This window comes from Camelus bactrianus, chromosome 18 (assembly GCF_048773025.1).
Source record: "Camelus bactrianus isolate YW-2024 breed Bactrian camel chromosome 18, ASM4877302v1, whole genome shotgun sequence".
Classification (NCBI taxonomy): Eukaryota; Metazoa; Chordata; class Mammalia; order Artiodactyla; family Camelidae; genus Camelus; species Camelus bactrianus.
Window position 1 is genome coordinate 18,834,021 of NC_133556.1, and position 20,134 is coordinate 18,854,154.

A 20,134-nucleotide genomic window follows, 5' to 3' on the forward strand; every position below is an offset into this window, starting at 1 on the left:
GGCTCTCAGCTTACCCAGCCCACCCCCTCTCATGGGGCCTTGAAACAGCCCACTTTCCTCAGTATGTCACCTGACAGGCATCTGACATAGCAAAGCCCCACACTCATCTATCTTCATGCAGAAGCATTGAGTTGAAATGAAGTGTTTCAGGATGTGAGCCTGATAGTTTATGATAAATATGACTGCAGCTGGCCACCCTAACAGATATCAGCCCTGACAGCCAGCCTCTGGAGTGAAGATGCTAGATGTAATATAATCAGGGGCATTCTTTGGTTCTACAAAAAAAAACAGTTGAGTAGTTTCCTTTAGTTATTCTCTGTAGAATGGACAGTCCGTTACTGTCCCCAGAGAAGGCAAGACCTTTTGAGCTCCGGCTTCTTAGTAAAAGTCACCCCACCTCTTTGTAGAAAGAGTTGGGACACTAGGAAGGAGCCACGTGGCCCAGGGCTGGGAGAAACGAGACAGCTCTCTAAAATCAAATTCACAGAGAAATGTCCGGGTGGCCCCAGGTGGCCCCAGTCAAAACAGAAGGTCTGCAAAGCCTTCAAGATAAAGTCACCGTGAGTCTGGAAAGGACAGGATGAAAGGTCTTCCTTTGGCCTTGAGATAGAAAGTAAGAATGGGTGGGCAGTGATATTGCACCGTCACGAGGTAGTTAGCATGGGAGTTAAGCAAGCAGGCTCTGAAGCCAGATGCCCCGGGTTCAATCCCAGCTCTGACCCTTTCTTGTGGCCTTGATAATCCCCTTATATGCTCTGTGTCTCACATGAATGACCTGGAAAATGACCTACAGGGTTGCTGGGGGAAGATGGAATGACTAACTCAGCGACAGCTAACCCTCACGGAGTGCGTAATCTGCGCCATGCGTGGTTGGGCTGCTCCAATCTTTTCCTGTGTCCTGACTCACATAATCCTAGGAAATAGGTGCTACTGTTATCCCCATCTTACAAATAGGGGAACTGAGGCAAAGAGAAATTAGGTCAGTTCTCCAGTATCGCACAGCTAGTCACTGGCAGACCAAGGGCTCGAATCTAGGTCGACCTCCTTGGCACTGTGCTCTTATGGATTGGCAGCCCCCGCTGTGTGTGTGTATAACTGGCCCGTGGGTCTCAGGGCATTAAAATAGAGCTCAAAGCTCCAACTGACCTTCTCCTGGGCCAGGTATTTGGCAGACAAGATGATGACCTGGCTCCTGGCCCAGCCCGAGACCTGGTTGAGGGTGGAGATGGCGCTGTGCACAGCCTCGGGGGAGAGGGATTCCAGCTGACTGTGGGTCAAGCCCACAACTGCATCCGACAAAGAGCCCAGAGTCTCGTTGAGGGTCTGGTTCTCCGTGGCGATTTCCAGGAGGTCAGCTTTGAGCTAGGAGGGAGCAAGCTGGGATGAGGGTCTGCAGCAAGCAGGCTATACCCTGGGGTGCCCCCTCATCCCACCCTTCCCCATCAAAGGGAGTGGGACTCCTGCCAAGCCCAGACCATGAGTCGCCCCACTGAGAATACCACCTCCTCTAGCCTTGATCTTCATAGGACATGAATTCACTTTGTGCTTCATTTAAATATTAATTTGTTATTAAATCAACCTTAAAGCATGGCAGAAGGAAACTGTGTCCTCTTCACCCATGACTCCAGCACCCTCCCAGAGCATCTACTTTCTTTTAGTGACCGTGAACTCTATATCCTGTCTTTATGGCTATTTTTCTTTCCTGAAATATCCAGGGGGGTTCATAATAATATATAATCTGTGTAAACATCATTCTCACCAGTAACAAGAAAGTGAAGGCCTCCTGAAAATCCTGCCTCAAAAAAATTACTATGATTAGTAATTGGGTATATATGTTTCTAAGACTTCTCATGCCTTTATAAACATGTACTTTATAAATAAACTACAGTATGTAGATTTACATAGTTGTGATATGAACAGAAGTGCAAGTTTTGCTCTGTATTTTTCATTTGAAATTATGTCAGACACGTTTTCACACTTCGGTGATCCCGTTAATTTTTTTTTTTTTTTATAATATGCCTGTCCAGCTATAGTCAAGTGAGTTTCCCAACTGCTTCCAGTTAAAAAAAAAAGGTGATAAACTCATTTGTTGTAACAAGACCTTTGTCCAAAACTACGAGAACGGTTCACGTTTTAACATCTGAATTTGTATGAACAATATACATCCACGTCAGACCAGCGCACACAAGCGTTCCAGACGATACCAAAATGGCCACTGGGGGGCAGCAGAGTAAAGTGAAAGAAACAGCTGTCACCGCTCCTGGGTTTCTCCAAGTTCAGCTGCTTCCCTTCTGTAGAGATCGCCTTCCACATCTGCAAAAGGCCTAGAGCAGTGGTTCTCAAAGTGTGGTCCTCCACCAGTAGTATCAGCATCACTTGGGATGCTGTTAGCAATGCAGGTTCTCAGGCTCCACCCTGGCCCTCCAGAATCAGAGACTCAGGACCTGGGTGTTTTACCAAGCTGCTTTTAACAAGCCCTCCAGGCGATTCTGAGGCACCCTCAGGTTTAAGAAACACTGACCTAGATGATTCCAAAGGGTTCTCTCATATCTAATTGTATCTGACTTTTTTGTTGGTCACAGCTACCCTTGTGGCCTTAAAAATACATTTATTTTCTTATTTTTGCTTGAGCTTACTTGGAGGGGATTCTTTTCCTGGAAAACAAAAACATGCACGGACCAAGACAATGACTATTATGTCAAATGCCAAATGGGCCCGGGGATTTTATGGTTATGTGTGAAAAACTGCAGTGGAATTATTGATGGAGTTACCAAAATTGTTCTTGAATACTGCTTGCATGTCATCTTCTTAATTAAAAAAAAATGAGAAAGACGGGGAGCAGGGGATAGCTCAGTGGTAGAGCAGATGCTTAGCTGAGCTCCTGGGTTCGATCCCCAGTCCCTCCATTAAATAAATACATAAATAAACCTAATCACCTCCCCCCCCCCATGCCAAAAATTGAGAAAGACAAAACGAAATGAGAGAAGCCAGGCAGAATTAAGACTTTAAGGGAAGAAAGGAGAGAGAGATGAATGGGGGAAGGAAATGAGAGTTCACATGTACCAACTTGTCCAAACCTTTGGTCCAGAAACTCAATAAATACACCCTAATCCAGGAGTCTCCACTCTGACTGCATTGGAATCATCAGAGGAGATTTTAAAACATACTACACCCAGGCCACACCCCAGACCAATAACACAAGAATCTCTGGGGTTGGAGCCTGGGAGAAGGGGCGTGTTACTCACATAGAACCAGGTTTGAGAACCACTGTTTTATCTCCTTGCTGTGCTAAGCATGGTCACCAGACCAGCAGCCTCAGTATCACCTGGAAGCTTGCTAGAAATGCAGTCTCCGGCCCCACCCAGACTTTAAATCTGCATTTAAGATGCCCAAGCAACCGTATGCACATTTAAGTTTGAGGTGGCTGATCTCACTGAATTTTGATCTATGCAAGCTTTTTTTCCTACAGTTTCTTGTTGTTTCTTCCCATTTTAAGCTCATCCCAGTATTTGGGATACCATCTGCTGTGGTTGGACCTAGATCCTGATTAACCCTGCGCGTTTCCTCTCAAAGGCCAGGCAGGATGGTTCTCCCATTTCTCCGGCTAGTGAAACTGAGGCCAAGGCTATGGGCCCTTCTGCACCTTCTGAACACCAGCCTGGAAGCCCCTCAGGTGGCTGCACTTGATCATCTGGTGAAGGAGGACCCGGGCCATGGCAGCGTCCAGCAACTCCAGATCATCGTAGAAACACACCAGCAGCCCCAGCCTGTGTGAGAAGATAAGGGATGCTGGTGGAGGGCGCAGAGCCAGAGGCCACAACCACAGCACCACCCCAGTTAGACCCAAGAGAGTCGCAGTCAAAGCAGCTGCCTCGTACCAGGTACTGTGCTGAGCCCTTTACCTGCATTATCTCATCACAACAACCCTGCAAGGTAGATGCTCTCATTAGCCCCATTTCACAGAAGGGCAAACTGAGACTCAAAGAGATCAAGGGTGACTTGTTCAAGGCAAGTAGTGATGCTGGGCCTTAAATCTAGATCCAACCAACTATGCCATCTCTTCCTGGGCCATTAAGGGGCACAAGGAAAGCATGCTGCTCACTTAGCCAGAGAAAAACCTCCATTTTTCATACAGAGATAAAGAGTTTGTCCACCCTGATGGATTCTCTGAGGCAGAGATTTATTTCCAGGATGCTTTACAACCAATATCCCTAGATAATGATGACTTCAAAAGGGAAAAAACATAGACAGGAGGCAAAACAATGTAGGAGCAGAGATGGGATTTGAACCCTGGATCTAGCTGGAAGCACAACATCTAATGGCTAAGAACATAGCTTCAGGCCAACTGGAGTTTGAAGCCCAGCTCTATGAGATGTCTGACCTCCAGCAAGTTATTAATTTCTCTGATAGGTTGCGGCACACAGTTGTGCAGAGCACACTCTGTACTACTGTACAGGGTCACCCTGCATCTCTAAGCTTTTAATGGGGAGATTTTCTTTGTTCATCATAGCGCATCATAATTAATACGATGAATGAAGGGATGAGGAGTATTGTGAGGGTTAAATGAGAAGAGACACAACTGTTTAGCATACTTCTTGGTGGATACTAAGCACTTACTCATCAGTGGATGCTCTTAGCATTGGCATGAAATCTACTTGACTTAGCAAGGCTGGACCCCGTGGTTGAGCATGATCAGGCACTGACACACTCAGACATGACCACAGGAGAGCAACCAGGTCCGGAAAAGACTTTGAAAGCATGTCTGATAAGAAAAGAAGACTCGGAGGAAGTGAAGACTGAATGTTAATAACCATGTTAAGAGTAACTAGTATTTCTTAAGCACTTGCTACGTGCAGGTGTGCTTAATCTTTATGAGGATCTTAATGAGGTAGGCACCTTATTATCTCTCATTTTACAGATGGGGAAACGGAGGCACAGAGAAGAGCAGTAACACGGCCAAGATCACACAGCTTGTAAGTGGCAGAGCCAGGATTAGACCCAGGAAGTCTGGCTCCAGGTCCCATGTTCTTAACCACGAAGCTATTTTTTGTGTAACCGTAGAAAAATGGGACCCATGCTAATGGGTGAAAATTACTAAGGATGGAGGAAGAAGGTGGAATCATTTTATATAAGAATATTCTCTGCAAATGACTTTGAAAAAATGTAAGGTAATATGGTGATATCAGAGGAAGCACCTTGACAATAAAGCCCTAGGAGATGGAGAGAAGGTGGGTGAATAGTGCTCACCACCCCTCCTTACTGCACACCCCAACTTCTGACATTCAAGCCCTTTCTGGGGTCACCAGGAGCATAGCTCCTGGCCCTCCCCTGCTGGAAATGGTTCCAGGGGGATCAAGTTACAATCACTAAATGCTAGAGCTGATCCCATCCCAGGGCTCCCCACCTAGAGTCTAGATAAAAAGAGGTTCACAAATACGGGGACCCCCAAGCTATTTCCAATACTCAACCCAACCCAATGGAAATTACACATTTACCTTGGAAAGGAGGAGTGTTAAAAATGCTCCATTTCCATGCTCAGAGCTAGAATCTTAGCACTTGCTAAGACTGCATAAGTGTCTGGCACATAGGAGATGCTTAAAAAAGCATTTGTTTTCTTCCCTACTTCATAACCTCTTTAAAGGGGTCTCTTTGGTGAAACACCTCCCTCACATGCACAGAGACGTAGGACGTGGACCAGCCACCTCCTTCCCCTGCTGCTCAGAGGAAGCCGATGCTTAGATCACATCCTGGGGAACAGCTCTGAGGGCCCAGAGATCCCCGCCCCTTGCCTGTGGATGGTAGAGGTGTTCCTCATGTCAAAGCTGGAGGAGCTGATTTTCTCCAGAAACGCCTGGGCCAGTTCAGGCGTGATGTCATAAACCGTGTCCAGCTGCTTGGTGGCATTGTCATAGCTGATAAACAGCCCAATCTGGGGGACAGAGACAGGAAGCGCAGTGAGGAGGGCTGCAGTGGCCCCTTGCCGCTCCACCCTGGGGTGGGGGTGGGGGGTCCTGTGCTGCCCCGCCCCCAACACTTGGAGATGCGCGTTTCTCCTCGCCATTGGTTTCTTAACGGCCGCTAACTGCTGCTTTGGTTTCTTCTTTGATCCAATTGTTATTTAGGAAAGTTTTTTTTTTTTTTAATATCTGAGCAACTGAACTTTTTTAAAGCTAATATATGTACATTTATTTGTAGATTTGTCTTACTGAGGTCAGAGAATGTGACCCACAAATTGTTTGCTTTGGGGAATCAGAATTTTTTCATAGGTGTATCAGTTTACAAATGACCCTCAGGTAATAAAAAAGTGTGTGTTCTCTTTGTAAGATAACAAAATTGCATATATGTATATAATATATATGGAAATATATTTACATAATATATAACACGCCTAGGTTATGTAAATATATATAATATGCTATTCAAATTCTTTCTACTCTTGTTCACTTTTTGCCTGTGTGTCCAAGAGTGTCACACCGAGGTCTCCTGTATTCCAACGCACTGGTATTCTGTGCTTAAAGGACTCATAAAGTTGTCTCTCCCTCGTGGAGCGTACTCTTCGTCCATATAAATATAAAATTCCCTCTTAGTGTTGGTACTCTGTGGCTTTACCTCCTTCCTCTACATTTTTAGAAGATGAAGAAATGTTGCTAATGGCCTCTTGATCTCAGAAATTCCCCGCAAGGGGCCCAGTTTCCTAAGAATTGAACCTCTATGTAGTGGAGGGTATAGCTCAGTGGTAGATTGTGTGCCTAGCATGCACAAGGTCCTGGGTTCAATGCCCACTGCCTCCATAAGTGAATACATAAGTGAACTTAATTACCCCCCCCCAAAAAAAAACCACTGGTCTAAAACTATTAAAAGAAGATTGAAACTCTATTGACTTCCTAAAATTCACCCAAATTTGGGAGAGTAAAGTGGAAGTTTAATCCATTTTATGCTTGAGGGTTATAAAATTGAGAGACATCTGAAACAGTCCCAGCCTCCTAGGTGAAAAGAGGAACCCAGGTCTGCCTCTGTGGTTTCATAACAGCCAGATACTGTTGGGTCAACCGGTCCTTGCACAAGCTGGCCAGGAGAAAGTCAGGGCACATATGATAAAAACTGGAGGCAAGCCCCAAACTCTTAATGAATGCCTCCCTGTTGGCAACACTCTTAGGAGGCTGCATTCCAGAACCATGCTACTCAAGGGATTTTAGTGTCACCGGGCCAGCGTCAGTAGGAGAGAGACAGTAACCTTGAATATGTACATTTCTCCACTGTAAACTCGAGCTGAAATCCAATCACTGCTCATGCTGAAGTAGCTATCAATAAACGTAACCATAAATAGGAGTAGCTATTCATCCATGTTGCTTTTCATTTAGGTTCGAGCTTCCAAGGACTAGAAACTGTATAGCTAATGTCCTTGCCCTTTCTGAAGCACAAAATTACCCTTAAATGATTTTTTGTTCACAGCCAGCATTCTCTTTGGATCATGTTTGTTCACATCAGAGCTATCTTAGTTGTCCATAATTCTTTTTCTTTTCTTAGCTCTTCTACACTAGAACACAGTCCAATGACTGACTGCTTGAGACTTTATTCCAAGTGTTTCCTTTAGATGTTCAAGATATATTTAGCTGAGGCAGGGTGTCCAATTTCCAGGGCACCTTGACTGGCTGGATGAACATGAGAGAACACACCTTACCCCAGATGTATTTGTGATGGGAACATGTAAATGTACTTTTCCAACTTACTTCTCTGGGACAAATTTTCATGATTTCTTCAAGTGATAGGTGAACCATATATCTGCCCAGAATCCATAAGTTTTCTGCACTGACCCATGAAACAGAGTCATCTGCAAAAAAATTAATGAATGGATAAATGAGTAAATAATTAAATAAAAGTCTGTGCACTGGTATGTGATAGTCAAAAGCATCTTTTGATCTTGACGTCAGCACCTCCTTTTTGCATTCATTAACTCATTCAACAACCACTTTTTGAGAGCCTCTCCCTATGAGATGCTATGCTATACACAGGCAATGACAGGTGCCCACCGCTTTGTTACTCAATGGTGTGGCCCTTAGACTGGCAGCCTCAGCGCCTCCTGGGAACTTGTTAGAAATTCAGATTATTTTTAATACTTAAATGTAGTTTCATTTTTAGTTTATTTAGTTACCAACCTGAAATATATTGGACTCTTTTATTACTACCAGTAACAATTATTATCTTCCTTATTGATTATCATCATGTTCCTGTACATGAGCCAAACTAAACCATTCGTCCTTCCTGGTAGGCATCCCAGATGTTGTACAAATCTTTGCTCTCTTGGCTGGGTCCTTCTCATCAGCTTGGATGCCTTTCCCCTAACCCTTTTGCTTCTAAACCCTACCTTAAAAATTGAGCTCAAATATTTTCTCTTCCCTAAAGTCTTCTCTCATCTCTTTAGCCCGCAGGACTGCCTCCCTTATCTGAATTCCCAGAGGGCTCTCTGGGAAATTTGAAACTCCCACTCAGTGAATGTCAGCAGGGCTTCGAGAACCGTCATGACCAGGATCCAACTTCAAGTTTCATTGAGTTAGAATTGGCAGCCATGACCTTCCAATCCTTCAGTAAGACTTTTACCCACAACAGCACTGTTAGAGTTCAGCGACCCAGTCACCCTGTAGTGTAGTCACCAACCATCCTCAAACTTGGGATAGTTTTGACGTCCAAAGTATTTCCAGCTATCTCAAGGAACTTCATGAAAAAAAAAAAAGTTTAAAGCCCAAATTTATCTTTATTCACTTTGATTTAATAATGAAACATACAAGAATTTTAGGAGCATCTGTCTCCGAATTCTGGCAGTGGGGAGGGTGTAGCTCAGTGGTAGAGTGCATGTCTAGCATGCAGGAGGTCCTGGGTTCAATCTTCAGTGCCTCCATTAACGGGGGAAATTTTTCTTTTTTAATTTAAAAAGGGAGCAGGGTATATAGCTCAGTGGTAGAGCTCGTACTTAGCATGCAGGAGGTTCCAGGGGGTGTGGGTTCAATCTCTAATACCTCCATTAAAGTAAATAAATAAATCTAACTACCTCCCCGTCACCAAAAAAAAAAAAAAATCCTGGCAATAAGGACTTCTAGAGGTTGGGTGACTTTCTCAGGGTTACACAGTGTGAGATTCAGATTCCTGGAGGCCCTAATTATTCATCAGGCAGAGGGAGTTCTGCTGGGCATTGAAGACATTGATTATTCCGTTGTATAATGCCTCTTCTATACAAATCTCAGAGCTTAATTCCAGGAAAAGGATTGATTGGCACCCGCTACACTCCAACCCCACAGGCATTTTCTAAGTTTCACACACACACCAAGCTCATTCCCACCTCAGGGCCTTTGTATTTGCTGCTTCCTCTGCCTGGAAGGAATGCTGTCATGATTTACCTTCCACTAAGAAACTAGGACATTGATGGTGAGATACAGATGATCCTTCCTGCAGAGACTTCAGAGCGTGAAAAACGCATCGATGAAATGGGGTGTGTGTTTGACTCCACAAGCCACATCAAATCCTTTTCAGACGTTGAGGGAGGTAAAAATTATGAGGGACAATTAAATCAAATCCGTATCTTCTGAGATGAAGCACCTCTCTGAAGGATGGACTCCCCCTCAGAAGGGTCCCCCACTCAAAGCATGGGCTCACCAGTGAAATTGGAGGATGTCTGCAAGATCCCAGTCATCCAGGAATAAAGAGCTTTCTGGGAATGCGCCGAGGTTTGGTCGTAGAGATCTTTGAATACCGCAGATCTGAATGACACAAACATGGCATCAGTTAGGGAACGAACAGATGACAGCTGCCTCAAGGCTGGGTCAAAACAGCCAAGGTACACAAAGCTGTCTTCGGTTAAAAGCCCTTCCCACTCTCTTGCTGGATATATCTGTTTTCCCATTTCTCCTCTTCTCATTACGGTTAAATACCTTCCAAAGAGTGGTCCCCACTCCTCACCACTTGGTCAGTTTTTTATTTTATTATTTTTTGGTAACAGCTTTATTCAGATATAATTCATATACCATAAAATTTGCCCAATTAAGGCATACAGTTTGAGGGGAGGGTATAGTTCAGTGGTGGAGTGCATGCTTCACATGCAAAGGTCCTGGGTTCAAACCCCAGTATCTCCATTACAATAAGTAAATAAATCAATCTAATTACCTCCCCCAAAAAATAAAAAAATAAATTTTAAATAAATAAAAATGAAGTGTATACTGCTGCAGAGACCTCTCCTCCCAGCCACCTCCAGTGGACAGCCTGCCCCTCCCAAGCCCCTAATTAAAGACCTGGGAGCCAAAAAAATAAAAATAAAATAGTGTACAATTCAATGCTTTTCAGTATAATCACAGAATTGTGCAGCCATTACCACAGTCAATTGTAGAACATTTTAAGTACCTCAAAAAAAAAAAACCCATACCTTTTAGCTATCACCCCTGAACTTCTTGTCACCCCAACTGCTAGAAACCACTAATCTACTTTCTATCTCCGTGGATTTGCCTCTTCTGGATAGCTCAGATAAATGCCATCATATAGTATGTCACCTTTGTGCCTGGCCTCTCCCAACTGGCATGATGTCTCCAAGCGGGGGAGGCAGGGGCGGGTACTCACAGGTTCTTGAAGGCGTCCTCACGCAGGTCTCGGGGGAGCCTCTCAACGATGTCCGGCTGCAGGAAGCGGCCTGAGGACCCCCTCAGCACCCTACTCAGGATCTCCACACACTCCAGGGGGTTCAGCACCTGGAAACACCTCTCCAGCGTGATGAGAAATAGGCTGCGGTTCACCCCCGGGCTCTGCAAGGCTTGTTTCCGAACCTCTGCCACGTCAATAACGATGTCATCCAGCTCCTAAGGGAAGGATAGGAGTTAGGGTTGTCTAGAGAGCTGCCTCTCGATTTGGAAGCCCTGGTGGTGAAACTTAGCAGCAGTGGTGAAATTCAGGACCACTATTAAATACCATGCTGTGATGTCAAAACTTCTAGAACTTTCCATCACCTCCAGAACAAAGTCAAGGCCTCCACCTGCTTCATCCACACTAGGCACCTTCTCTCTCTCCAGATACACCATGACCACCACACCTCAGGCCCTTGCTCTAGCTGGAGTCCCCTCCCCACCTCCTTCTCCCAGCAAAATCCAGCTGATCCTTTTAAGGCCAAGCTCAGTTGTCATTTAATTGGTGAAGTCTTCTTTGATGTCCTCTTACTTTGGTCAGGTCAAATCTCCCTCCCCTCTGGGCTCCCAAAAGCATCTTGAACCAAATTCCATGATGCATTAGAGATGCTTATGGGCCTGTCTTTCCTCCAAGCCAATGGATCTCGACCCTGGCTGCACATCAGAACCACTAAGGAGGTGATCCCCTGCACCACCATTTAGAGTCTGACTTAATTGGTCTCTGGTGATTCCAGTGTGCAGCTGGGGTTGAGCCAGGAAAGTCCTGAGGCCCAAGCCATGTGCTAGGAGAATGCCTGGTACCTAGAAGACACTGAAATGTGGCCTGTTTGAATGAATGAATGAATGAATCCTTTGAACCACAGATTCCCGACTGCTGACAGGGTTTGGGCACAATCTGACTTGACACACTCTATCCTTCAAGCAACACATCCTCTGAAAATAACAGTCACAATTTACTGAGTGTGGACTACACATGAGCCACTGTGCCAGGCAAGGAGGGAACATGCACTGACTCCTGTAATTCTCACAACAGTCCTATAGGTTAAGCCCCGTAAGTCGGAGGGTCAGACATCCCCAGGTTCAAATCCCAGGTCCTCCACTTATACATGTGTGGGTCCTTGAGCAAATCACCTATCTTTTTTAAGTCTCAGTTTCTTCCTTTTGAATGGAGATAAAATCAGTGCCTACCTCTTAGATTTCTATCAGAATTGAATGAGATCATGAATGGAGAGTGCCTGGTACCAAGTGAACACTCAGCAAGCATCGTATGGTGTAATAACTCAGTGCCACAGGGGACGAGAACAAGAGAGAGAATGGGCAACCTGCCCAGACCTGCACGGAGCTGGGATCTGACAAGTCCAAGCCCACACCTCCAGCCATGACCAAGTGTTTCCTGACTTCAGCCATTTCCGGTCGGGGCTCAACAGTGCAGGGGCTAAGAGTGTAACTTAGGGGCTCAATGAATAGCATTAGAGCATCTGTGAGCACTGGGGAGAAGCTGCATCCTCCTTCCCACTGCTGTGGAGCTGCCCCCCGGCATCTCCTTCAGGGATGAACGTACGTAGGCAGCAAGCTGGCCAGGTGGCAGAAGAACCTTTGATGTGTCGCCACCAGAAATCACACACTTTCATAACATACTACAGTTGTTGCAAATGTCTTGAAATCACACTCAACACTTCCTCAGAATTACAGAAGCTAAATTTTGTTATTGGATGTGTTACAGAAACAGAGAAATTACTGTACCCCAACTTGGTCTTATGTATTTTGATAAATGTCTTCCAATAGAATCAGCTTCTTTTGTCATCTTTTGTATTTCATTTTAATAGATTTTAACATTATTCTGAGAAGGAGCCCATGGGCGATGCCAGAGGGCTCACAGCTGGTCCCCCCTAGGTTCCCCCCTCAGGTTTGCCACTTCCAAGCTGTGTAACCCAAGGTTACGCACTCAGCCTCTCCAAGCCTGTTTCCTCATCTGAACGTTGAAATGGTAAGATTCTAATTATCCTTATTTCAGAAGGTCCTGGAGACAATCCGATATTTCCTGGCATGTTAAACCCCTAGGACAGTTGGCAAATCTAACCCACAGGCCAAATATGGCCCACTGCCTGTTTTTGTGAATAAAGTTTTATTGGAACACATCCACACTCTTTCATTTCCCAGTCATCTATGGCTGCTTTGACATTACAACGGCCGAGTAGAGTAGCTGTGAGAGATCGTATGGCCTGCAAAGCCTCAAATATTTGCTGTTGGGCCCTTTACAGAAACCACTTGCTGATTATTCCCTTAGGATAATACCTGACACATAATAAACCCTCAATAAACATTAATCAGTATCATTTTCATAGACCATCATCCTCATTTTTGCCATATTTTTGCATTGCCTTTATGATTATTTAGTTCATGTTTTTACTTTAAACTGACCCTTCTTAAAACAAATCCATTTCAAAAGGAAACATTACGTCTCCACCAAGCTCACAGATTTCATGTGTATTTTAATAACAGACATTAAAATAAGTCTGTGATTATTAAAGTATTTAAATGGTTCAACTGCATGGGTTCAAAGGGTTCTCCGGGTCTTAGAGGCCTTACTCTGTTCTTACATCATCAACCTCATTTTGTGGAAATTTCCTGTTTCTGCTTTCTGCCTCCTCTGGACCATAAGCTCCCTGAGGGCAGGGGCAGTCTTGCATCTCTGGTGCACAATAATCACTTATGGATGTTTAGCAAACCAAACTATTGGAGCTCCTCAGCATCCCTCATTTCTTGATACGCACAGAATAAGGCTGTTCAACTGAACTTTGGAGAAAGTAGGAGAGAAAACCTAAGTCCCAAAACTCCCAGGGACTTTGCAGAGGACGAAGGAGGGAGGAAGAGATAAGGAAGTCAGGCTCAATTCCATTCAACTCAACAAACACCAACTGGCCCTGGACTCCTCCCCCTACTCCCGGGAAGCCAAGACTGCCTTACCATGCGGTCCTTCTTGTCTTCTAACAGGCACTTCATGGCGGTGTGGAATTGCTGAGCATCTGTTTGCCTCAGGTCCTCCAGCAGCTTCTGGGGCTCGTACAAACGCTGCTTCAGGTGATTTTCCATGGCTGCCTGGATATGGAATGTTGGGAGAGTCAGTGAGGACAGGAGCACGTGGTCAGCACCACGGCCAGCAGCCCAGCCAAGCAATTCCCCGTGGAGACCGCAAGCTGGCAGCCTTCACACCTGTTTGGTTGAGTTGGCTCCAGAGTTTTTTATTCGCTGTCAACATTTATAATTCAGGGGATTCCTCCCAAAAATCCAGATTTCCAACTTCTCTTGGAAAACACAAAGACATGGCACCACTGAGCACACATCCCCTTCCTTGTAATAATCCTTGCAGGTGATTGAGGTTTTAAGTCCTAAGCAGCTGGGCTCTATCCAGAAAGTTTACTACACTCAGATGCACACGGCTTAAAAACCCCCTCCCATGCCCCAGACCACCAGCACAGGACCAAAATTTAGGCAGCATGAACTCGTGGCATCTGCTCCAGGGTGAGGAGCAGAGGCCAGCAGCCTCTCCTAGGAGAGATTTCCTCTGCTTCTGGGGGGATCTTTTTCTAAACCTTCCTTAAATAGAGGTGCTCGAGAAAGGCAGAATAGCATGACATTGTGGACAAAAGGTGAGCTCTAGAGCCAGATAATCCATGTGCAAATCCCCGCCTTGACACTAACTAGCTGTGCAGGCTAAGACAAGTTCCTTAACTAGGATTGCTAGATAGAACACAGGATGCCCAGTTAAATTTGAATTGCTGATAAACAATGGATAATTTTTAGCATAAGTACATCTCAAATATTGCGTGGAACATACTTACACTAAAAAAAAAGTATTCATTGTTCATCTGCAAGTCAAATTTAACTGGGCATCCTGTATTTACATTTGCTAAATGGACAACACTACCTCTGGGCCTCAGTTTTCTCAGCTGAAAGATAAGAACAACAATCAAACTCACTTGGTAAGTAAGGATGAATTCTGGGTCGTGAGTAGTAAATGAGTGTGTAAGGTGTTCTCAACGGCGCCTAGCTCATAGCAGGTGGTCAGTAAGTGCCAACCATTATTCTCTGTCCTGAGTTGAACAGTTGTTTACTCAGTGTCTCTCCCCCTAGAATGAATGGTCCACGTGGGTACCTGCCTTGCTCTTCTGAGTCTCCAGTGTCTAGAACTGTGCCTAGCAGAGAATAGAGGCTGGATAAGTAGATATTGACTAAATAAATAGATATGCAAATAAAAAGAGAGGTAGTATAGCTTCTGATCAGGTTAAAATATACACATTTCATGAGAAACCCCACAGCTCGGGAGAGAAGGAGCAAGCCTCACTTCTTTCTAAGCTGCACAGACCGATGAACAGGACAAAGAAGGCAGATGCCGTGAGGCCAACAGCCACCTCCAGCTAGTGGGTGTCCTGGTAAATGGTTAACAATCAGCAATCTGAGTGCAGTTCTCAGCCTGAGTGTTGGCTGACACTTTCATTTTCATTATAAAGTAAATAAAAACTGAAATAACAGAGATATATGTCAGAACTTCACTCATCATTGACATGATTTCTTTGCTGCATTAGATAATGATCTTTGAATTCTGAAAGAATATTCTCTCCGCTTTCTGTGCTATTCACAGCATCTTGGTAAAGGCACAACATAGCACTTGGAGCTGATAAGCATGCTGATGAGGCACGTGCTGCCCAGTTTGCCGCAGTCCCCACCATGCCCTGTTGCTCCCTATGGCAAATAGCCATTGCCATCTATTTACATGCTTGTGCTAGTTTTTTTCTTACAGTAGAGTTCAAAGGGAAGAAAGAGCAATATTTGGGGGGGCCCATGATTGACAGACTGATAATTATACCCCAAAATCCACTCTCCTGTAATTCCTTTTAGCAATAGAATCTCCCAGGTTTTAGCCAGGTACATGGCCTCTCGGAAAGTCCGTGACTGTGGACTGCGAACCAACGAAACACGAACAGGAGGAAATGTGCAACTTGCAGGTCACAGCCTTCAAGAGAAGCTGCTCGCCCTTCACTTCCCCTTTCCCACCGCGCCCTCCCCTGGGTTGGAGAATGGCCGTGCTGTCTCAGCTATGTGCACGACGTCCCTAGACGATGGCAAAGCAACAGGATAGAAGGAACCAGGGCCCCTCGATGGCCTTTTGAAATGCAGCTGCCACTAACTAACTCTCTGGGTCTCCCACCTGGCTCTGGACTATTACATGAGATAAAAATAAACTAAATTGTTTAAGCTGCTGTAATTTGGGGCCTCTTTGTTACAGCAGCTCAGCCTGTACCCTGATATACCACATCTCCATCCAAGGTGGGAAAATGAAAGACAGACCAAAGAGCTTGTATCCTGTTGCAAGAAAAACTGGACAGAACATGTTTCTTTGTGGAAGTGAAGACTAGCTCTCTACCCAGCCCACTTCTCCATCTTACCTGGCCCCTGGCTTTGCAATCCCTGTGCACTGAGAGGAGAACATAGGCTTGGGTCTCAGATACACACCTGCAGGCTGAGGATGGTGAAGGGAACATTCCGTGAGTTCAGATAGGCCAGGACTCTGTGGGAAAGGTCTGCCGTCCACACATGGGAGCTTCAGCGGAAGACAGACAGAAGAAGGTTGTGATGACAGGGTCCCCGATGGTGAGTGGTTCCCCGACTAGCTGAGTGCTCAGGGGACCGAAGTTCAAAGAAGGTAGTGGGAACGGGCAGGATGCTAAGAAGTCTGTGCTTGAGGGCAGGAGATTTATTGCCTTGCACAGTGTGGGGGAGTTTCCAACTCGAGGAGTCTGCCTGAACACCATCGTCTCAAAGACAATGATCGCTTTCGGAGCTGTAACCTACAGTCTAATTCCCACAACAATCCTCTCAGATTAACTGCAATCAATCCAGGTTGACTTGGAAAGGCTTCCTTACTCTACTGAGTTTAAAAAACAGATGCTGTTTTTTTAACCGTAAGAGGCCAGAATAGCAGAGTCAAGAGTGTGGGCTCAAAGCCGGGACTTGAGACCTGGCTCCACCACCACTTGACTGTGTGGCCTGAGGCAGTTAACTGAATGTTCCTGTGCCTTGGTTTCCCTTTCTATGCAGCACAGCTAACAATTGTGAGAATTAAATTTCTTCACACGGGTAAAGTGCTTACAACAGTGCCCAACACATAGAAAATGCACATTTTCCCCTCAGAACAGCCAAAAATTGGAAGCAACTCAAACGTCCAACAACAGGTGAGAGGTTAAACAGATGCTCTGTCCATTCGATGGAACGCCGCTCACCAAGGAAAAAGGAATGAGTTGGACTTTTGCGTCTAGCTGTGATGGAGTAATTGGCTCCAGATAAATCCTCCTGCCTTAAACAATTAGGCCTTCTATAATCCCATTTCTGTTATAAATAAATAGATAGATAAAAATTTTAGCCTGAAAGAATATATCCAAAACTATCAACTGGAGTTACCCTGGAGAGAAGAGTGTTTATGGGGGTCTTTCAATTTAATAATTGAGCGCTCCTGTCAGTGGGGCTTCAAGGCTCCTATTTCTCCTTCATAGTCCTTGTTCTATTCGAATTATCTGTTAATATTTGTCTTTCCACAACACTGTCTAGTGCCGTGCCCCAGATCCTCAGCATCTAACGCCAGCCTGTATGCAGCGTATAGAGCGACAGTGAGCCCTGGAGCCAGGCTGCTGGATACACACTCTGGGCTCCACCACTTCCCAGCCGTGTGACCTTAATTCACCTCCCCAGGCTTCTGTTTCCTTCTTCTCTCTAGTGTGATAACACGAGGACCATGTGAGGATCACATGTGTTTCTATGCACAAAGCACTTAGAATAGTATCTATGTGGGGAGGGTACAGCTCAGTGGTGGAGCATGTGCTTAGCACGCACAAGGTCCTGGGTTCAATCCTCGGTACCTCCACTAAAAATAAATAACTAAAAATAAGAGAATGGTACCTGCTATGTAGTAAGTACTCAGTAAATGTTAGCTCTTGTACTAGAGCAGAGAGCGCTAAAATTTTGTGGAACAAACGTATCTATTTTAAAACACTTGTGCTTTGGGTGATATTTTTCATAATGAGTACATATTACTTCTTATGATTAAGAGACTTCCATTAGGAACTTTTTTTTTTTTTAATCTATGCCATCCCTTCCCCTCCCCTTTAAGGTGGGTTACCTTTGAAACTGTATGAGATCCAGCAATGCTACAATGGAAATAAAATGAAAAGACAACTTAAAAAGGAATCATTCCAGAGGGATCATATGTGCATTCTGCTTGAAATTCTTAGAAGCAACAAGGGAGGGACAGTGGGGACATTACCATTCAGGTAGCTTCCATCTATTATTTCTTCCTGAAAGGCAAAGAGATTACACCAAGTATAGCAGCCAAAAGTTGGCAGTTGGAGCAGAGGGGATGTTGTTTAAAAGAAAATGCAATACTCACCGCCATTTTTTTCAACAGTGGATGCAAATCTGCAACAAAGCCATTAAATGTATCAATAGAATAAAAATACAAATATGGCTTAAGAAAAGATCCCCCCCCTCACAGAAAGGCCATTCATGAAGGAAATAATTTTAGTAAATTTTAATGATATTTGTGCCTGTATGTACCAGTGTGAGAAAACCTTGGTTTGGGAAATCCTTTTAGAATAATCCTGAAAATTCTACATATACATGGGTACACACGCACACAGGCAGGCACACATCCTAAAACTCTTTACGGCAACACATACCTAAGTTGATCTAACCCCACTCCATTCCCTAAGATGTGTGGAAACCATGACAGATGATTCCTCCCCCAGGACTTACCCTGCTGGGAATCCTGAATTCTATGACTTGCCACTCCATGGCTCAGAAAGAGGAACAGCAAAAGAGAGTGTGTCCTAGGTTCCTGAGACATTCTCCTGTGGATAATTCAAGCACAGAAGTGATTCAGGTTTGTACATTTTAAGTATATTTAAGAACATTCAGAAGACAAAAGGGAGGAACAGATAGACTCAGAATCACTTGAGGGTTTTTCTTAAATTTTAAATTCCTTTGCTCCATCTAAAAACGTATGCTAGTCTAAGACACAATTATCTCTCTCCTCAATCTACAATAGCCTGCTTATATTCTTATATCCGCCACCCATTCCCCTCAATCCAGCAAAGGCGGGCGGTTAAAAGCATGGACTCTGTCATATCTGACAAGGGACTTATATCTATAATATAAAAAGAACTCTTACAATTCAGTAAGTATAAGATAAACAAGCCAATGGGAAAAACATATAAACTTAAACTTCATTAAAAAAATAAAAGCAAATGACCAATAGTACATAAAAGATTATCAACATTATTAGTTATCAGGAACATGTACATTAAACCCATATGAGATATACCACGACATACGCACCAGAATGGCTAAAAGTTTACAAGACTGACAATACCAAGTGTTGACGATGATGTGGAGCAACATGAACTCTTACATCTGCTGATACAGCCCCTTTGGAATACTGTTTGGCAGTGTCTTATGAAGTTAAGTATACACTATGATCCAGGAATTCTATCCCTAGGTATTTACCCAAGAGAAATTAAAATACATTTCCATACAAAGATTTGCACAGTTTCATTCATATTAGCCAAAAGTTGGAAACAATGCAAATGTTCAACTATAGATGCAAGATTAAACAAATATGGAATATCCATTCAATGGACTATCACTCACCAGTAAATAAGGAATGAGTTGGACTTCTGCTTCCAGCTGCAATGGAGTAATCGGCAGTAGATAAACTCTCCTGCCTTAAATAATAGAAAACAAACAAAATATATGAAACAAAGGTTTTCAGACATTGGTCAATGGATAGCACAAGACTGAGATCCCTGAGAGAAGGGAAAATCTGAGATAAGAGAAAATATATATATTAAGTTCTGTCCCCAGTTCCTGGCACACGGCTCCTAAAATCCTTATAATTTCCTAAATAATAGGAGCACTAGGAGCATTTTTGGTTCTATTGAGGCAGCTCTCGGGGGGCTCCTAAAGGGAGACTGGTCACCAGAGAGACGAAGTCATGATTAGAAACTTAGAATCTTCAGCCCTCCCCCCATCTCCCGGAGAACAGAGGGGCTGAAAATGGAAAATAACTAATTATGTCTATGTGAGGAAGCCTCCATAAAGTCCCAACAGTAGGAGATTCAGAGGGCTTCCAGGTTGGCTAACACAGCCTTTTCAAGGCTGCATCCTTGAAAAGGGCTCCCACTGTGGGACTGGTGGGCAGAGTGTACGTTCCAAGGACAGGGAAGTGGGTAAGGAGCGGGTAAGGAGCCTCTGATCCCCAAGTCCAGCTTGAGGGTCAATCAGCGGTCACATCCTCTCAATGACCTCTCCAAGGGTGCTAGCAATCGACAATCCAAGGGCCAAATTCAAAGGCTGCCTGGTTTTGTGTGGCTCATGAGCTAAACATGGTTTTTTACACTTTTTAACAGTTTTTAAAAATCAAA

The 20,134-nt window shown here is 44.4% G+C and overlaps 1 protein-coding gene across 2 annotated transcripts in view; it reads right to left on the reverse strand.

Annotated features, from left to right (window-relative positions):
* OTOA (otoancorin) overlaps nucleotides 1-18,558 on the reverse strand; it is a 47,659-nt gene extending 29,101 nt beyond the window's left edge. The window contains exons 1-12 of one of the 2 annotated variants that reach the window (XM_074345420.1): nucleotides 18,468-18,558; nucleotides 18,103-18,131; nucleotides 17,980-18,010; nucleotides 17,836-17,863; nucleotides 16,176-16,263; nucleotides 13,629-13,760; nucleotides 10,603-10,838; nucleotides 9,649-9,752; nucleotides 7,731-7,831; nucleotides 5,790-5,929; nucleotides 3,644-3,767; nucleotides 1,147-1,362 (exon numbers count right to left, since the gene is read on the reverse strand). In XM_074345420.1, coding sequence (XP_074201521.1) covers nucleotides 1,147-1,362; nucleotides 3,644-3,767; nucleotides 5,790-5,929; nucleotides 7,731-7,831; nucleotides 9,649-9,752; nucleotides 10,603-10,838; nucleotides 13,629-13,760; nucleotides 16,176-16,263; nucleotides 17,836-17,863; nucleotides 17,980-18,010; nucleotides 18,103-18,131; nucleotides 18,468-18,558 — 1,320 coding nt within the window. Of the gene's footprint in view, nucleotides 1-1,146; nucleotides 1,363-3,643; nucleotides 3,768-5,744; nucleotides 5,930-7,730; nucleotides 7,832-9,648; nucleotides 9,753-10,602; nucleotides 10,839-13,628; nucleotides 13,761-16,175; nucleotides 16,264-17,835; nucleotides 17,864-17,979; nucleotides 18,011-18,102; nucleotides 18,132-18,467 lie in introns of both variants that reach the window. The other variant, XM_074345419.1, reaches the window with a different exon arrangement.
* Nucleotides 18,559-20,134: the final 1,576 nt, after the last annotated feature.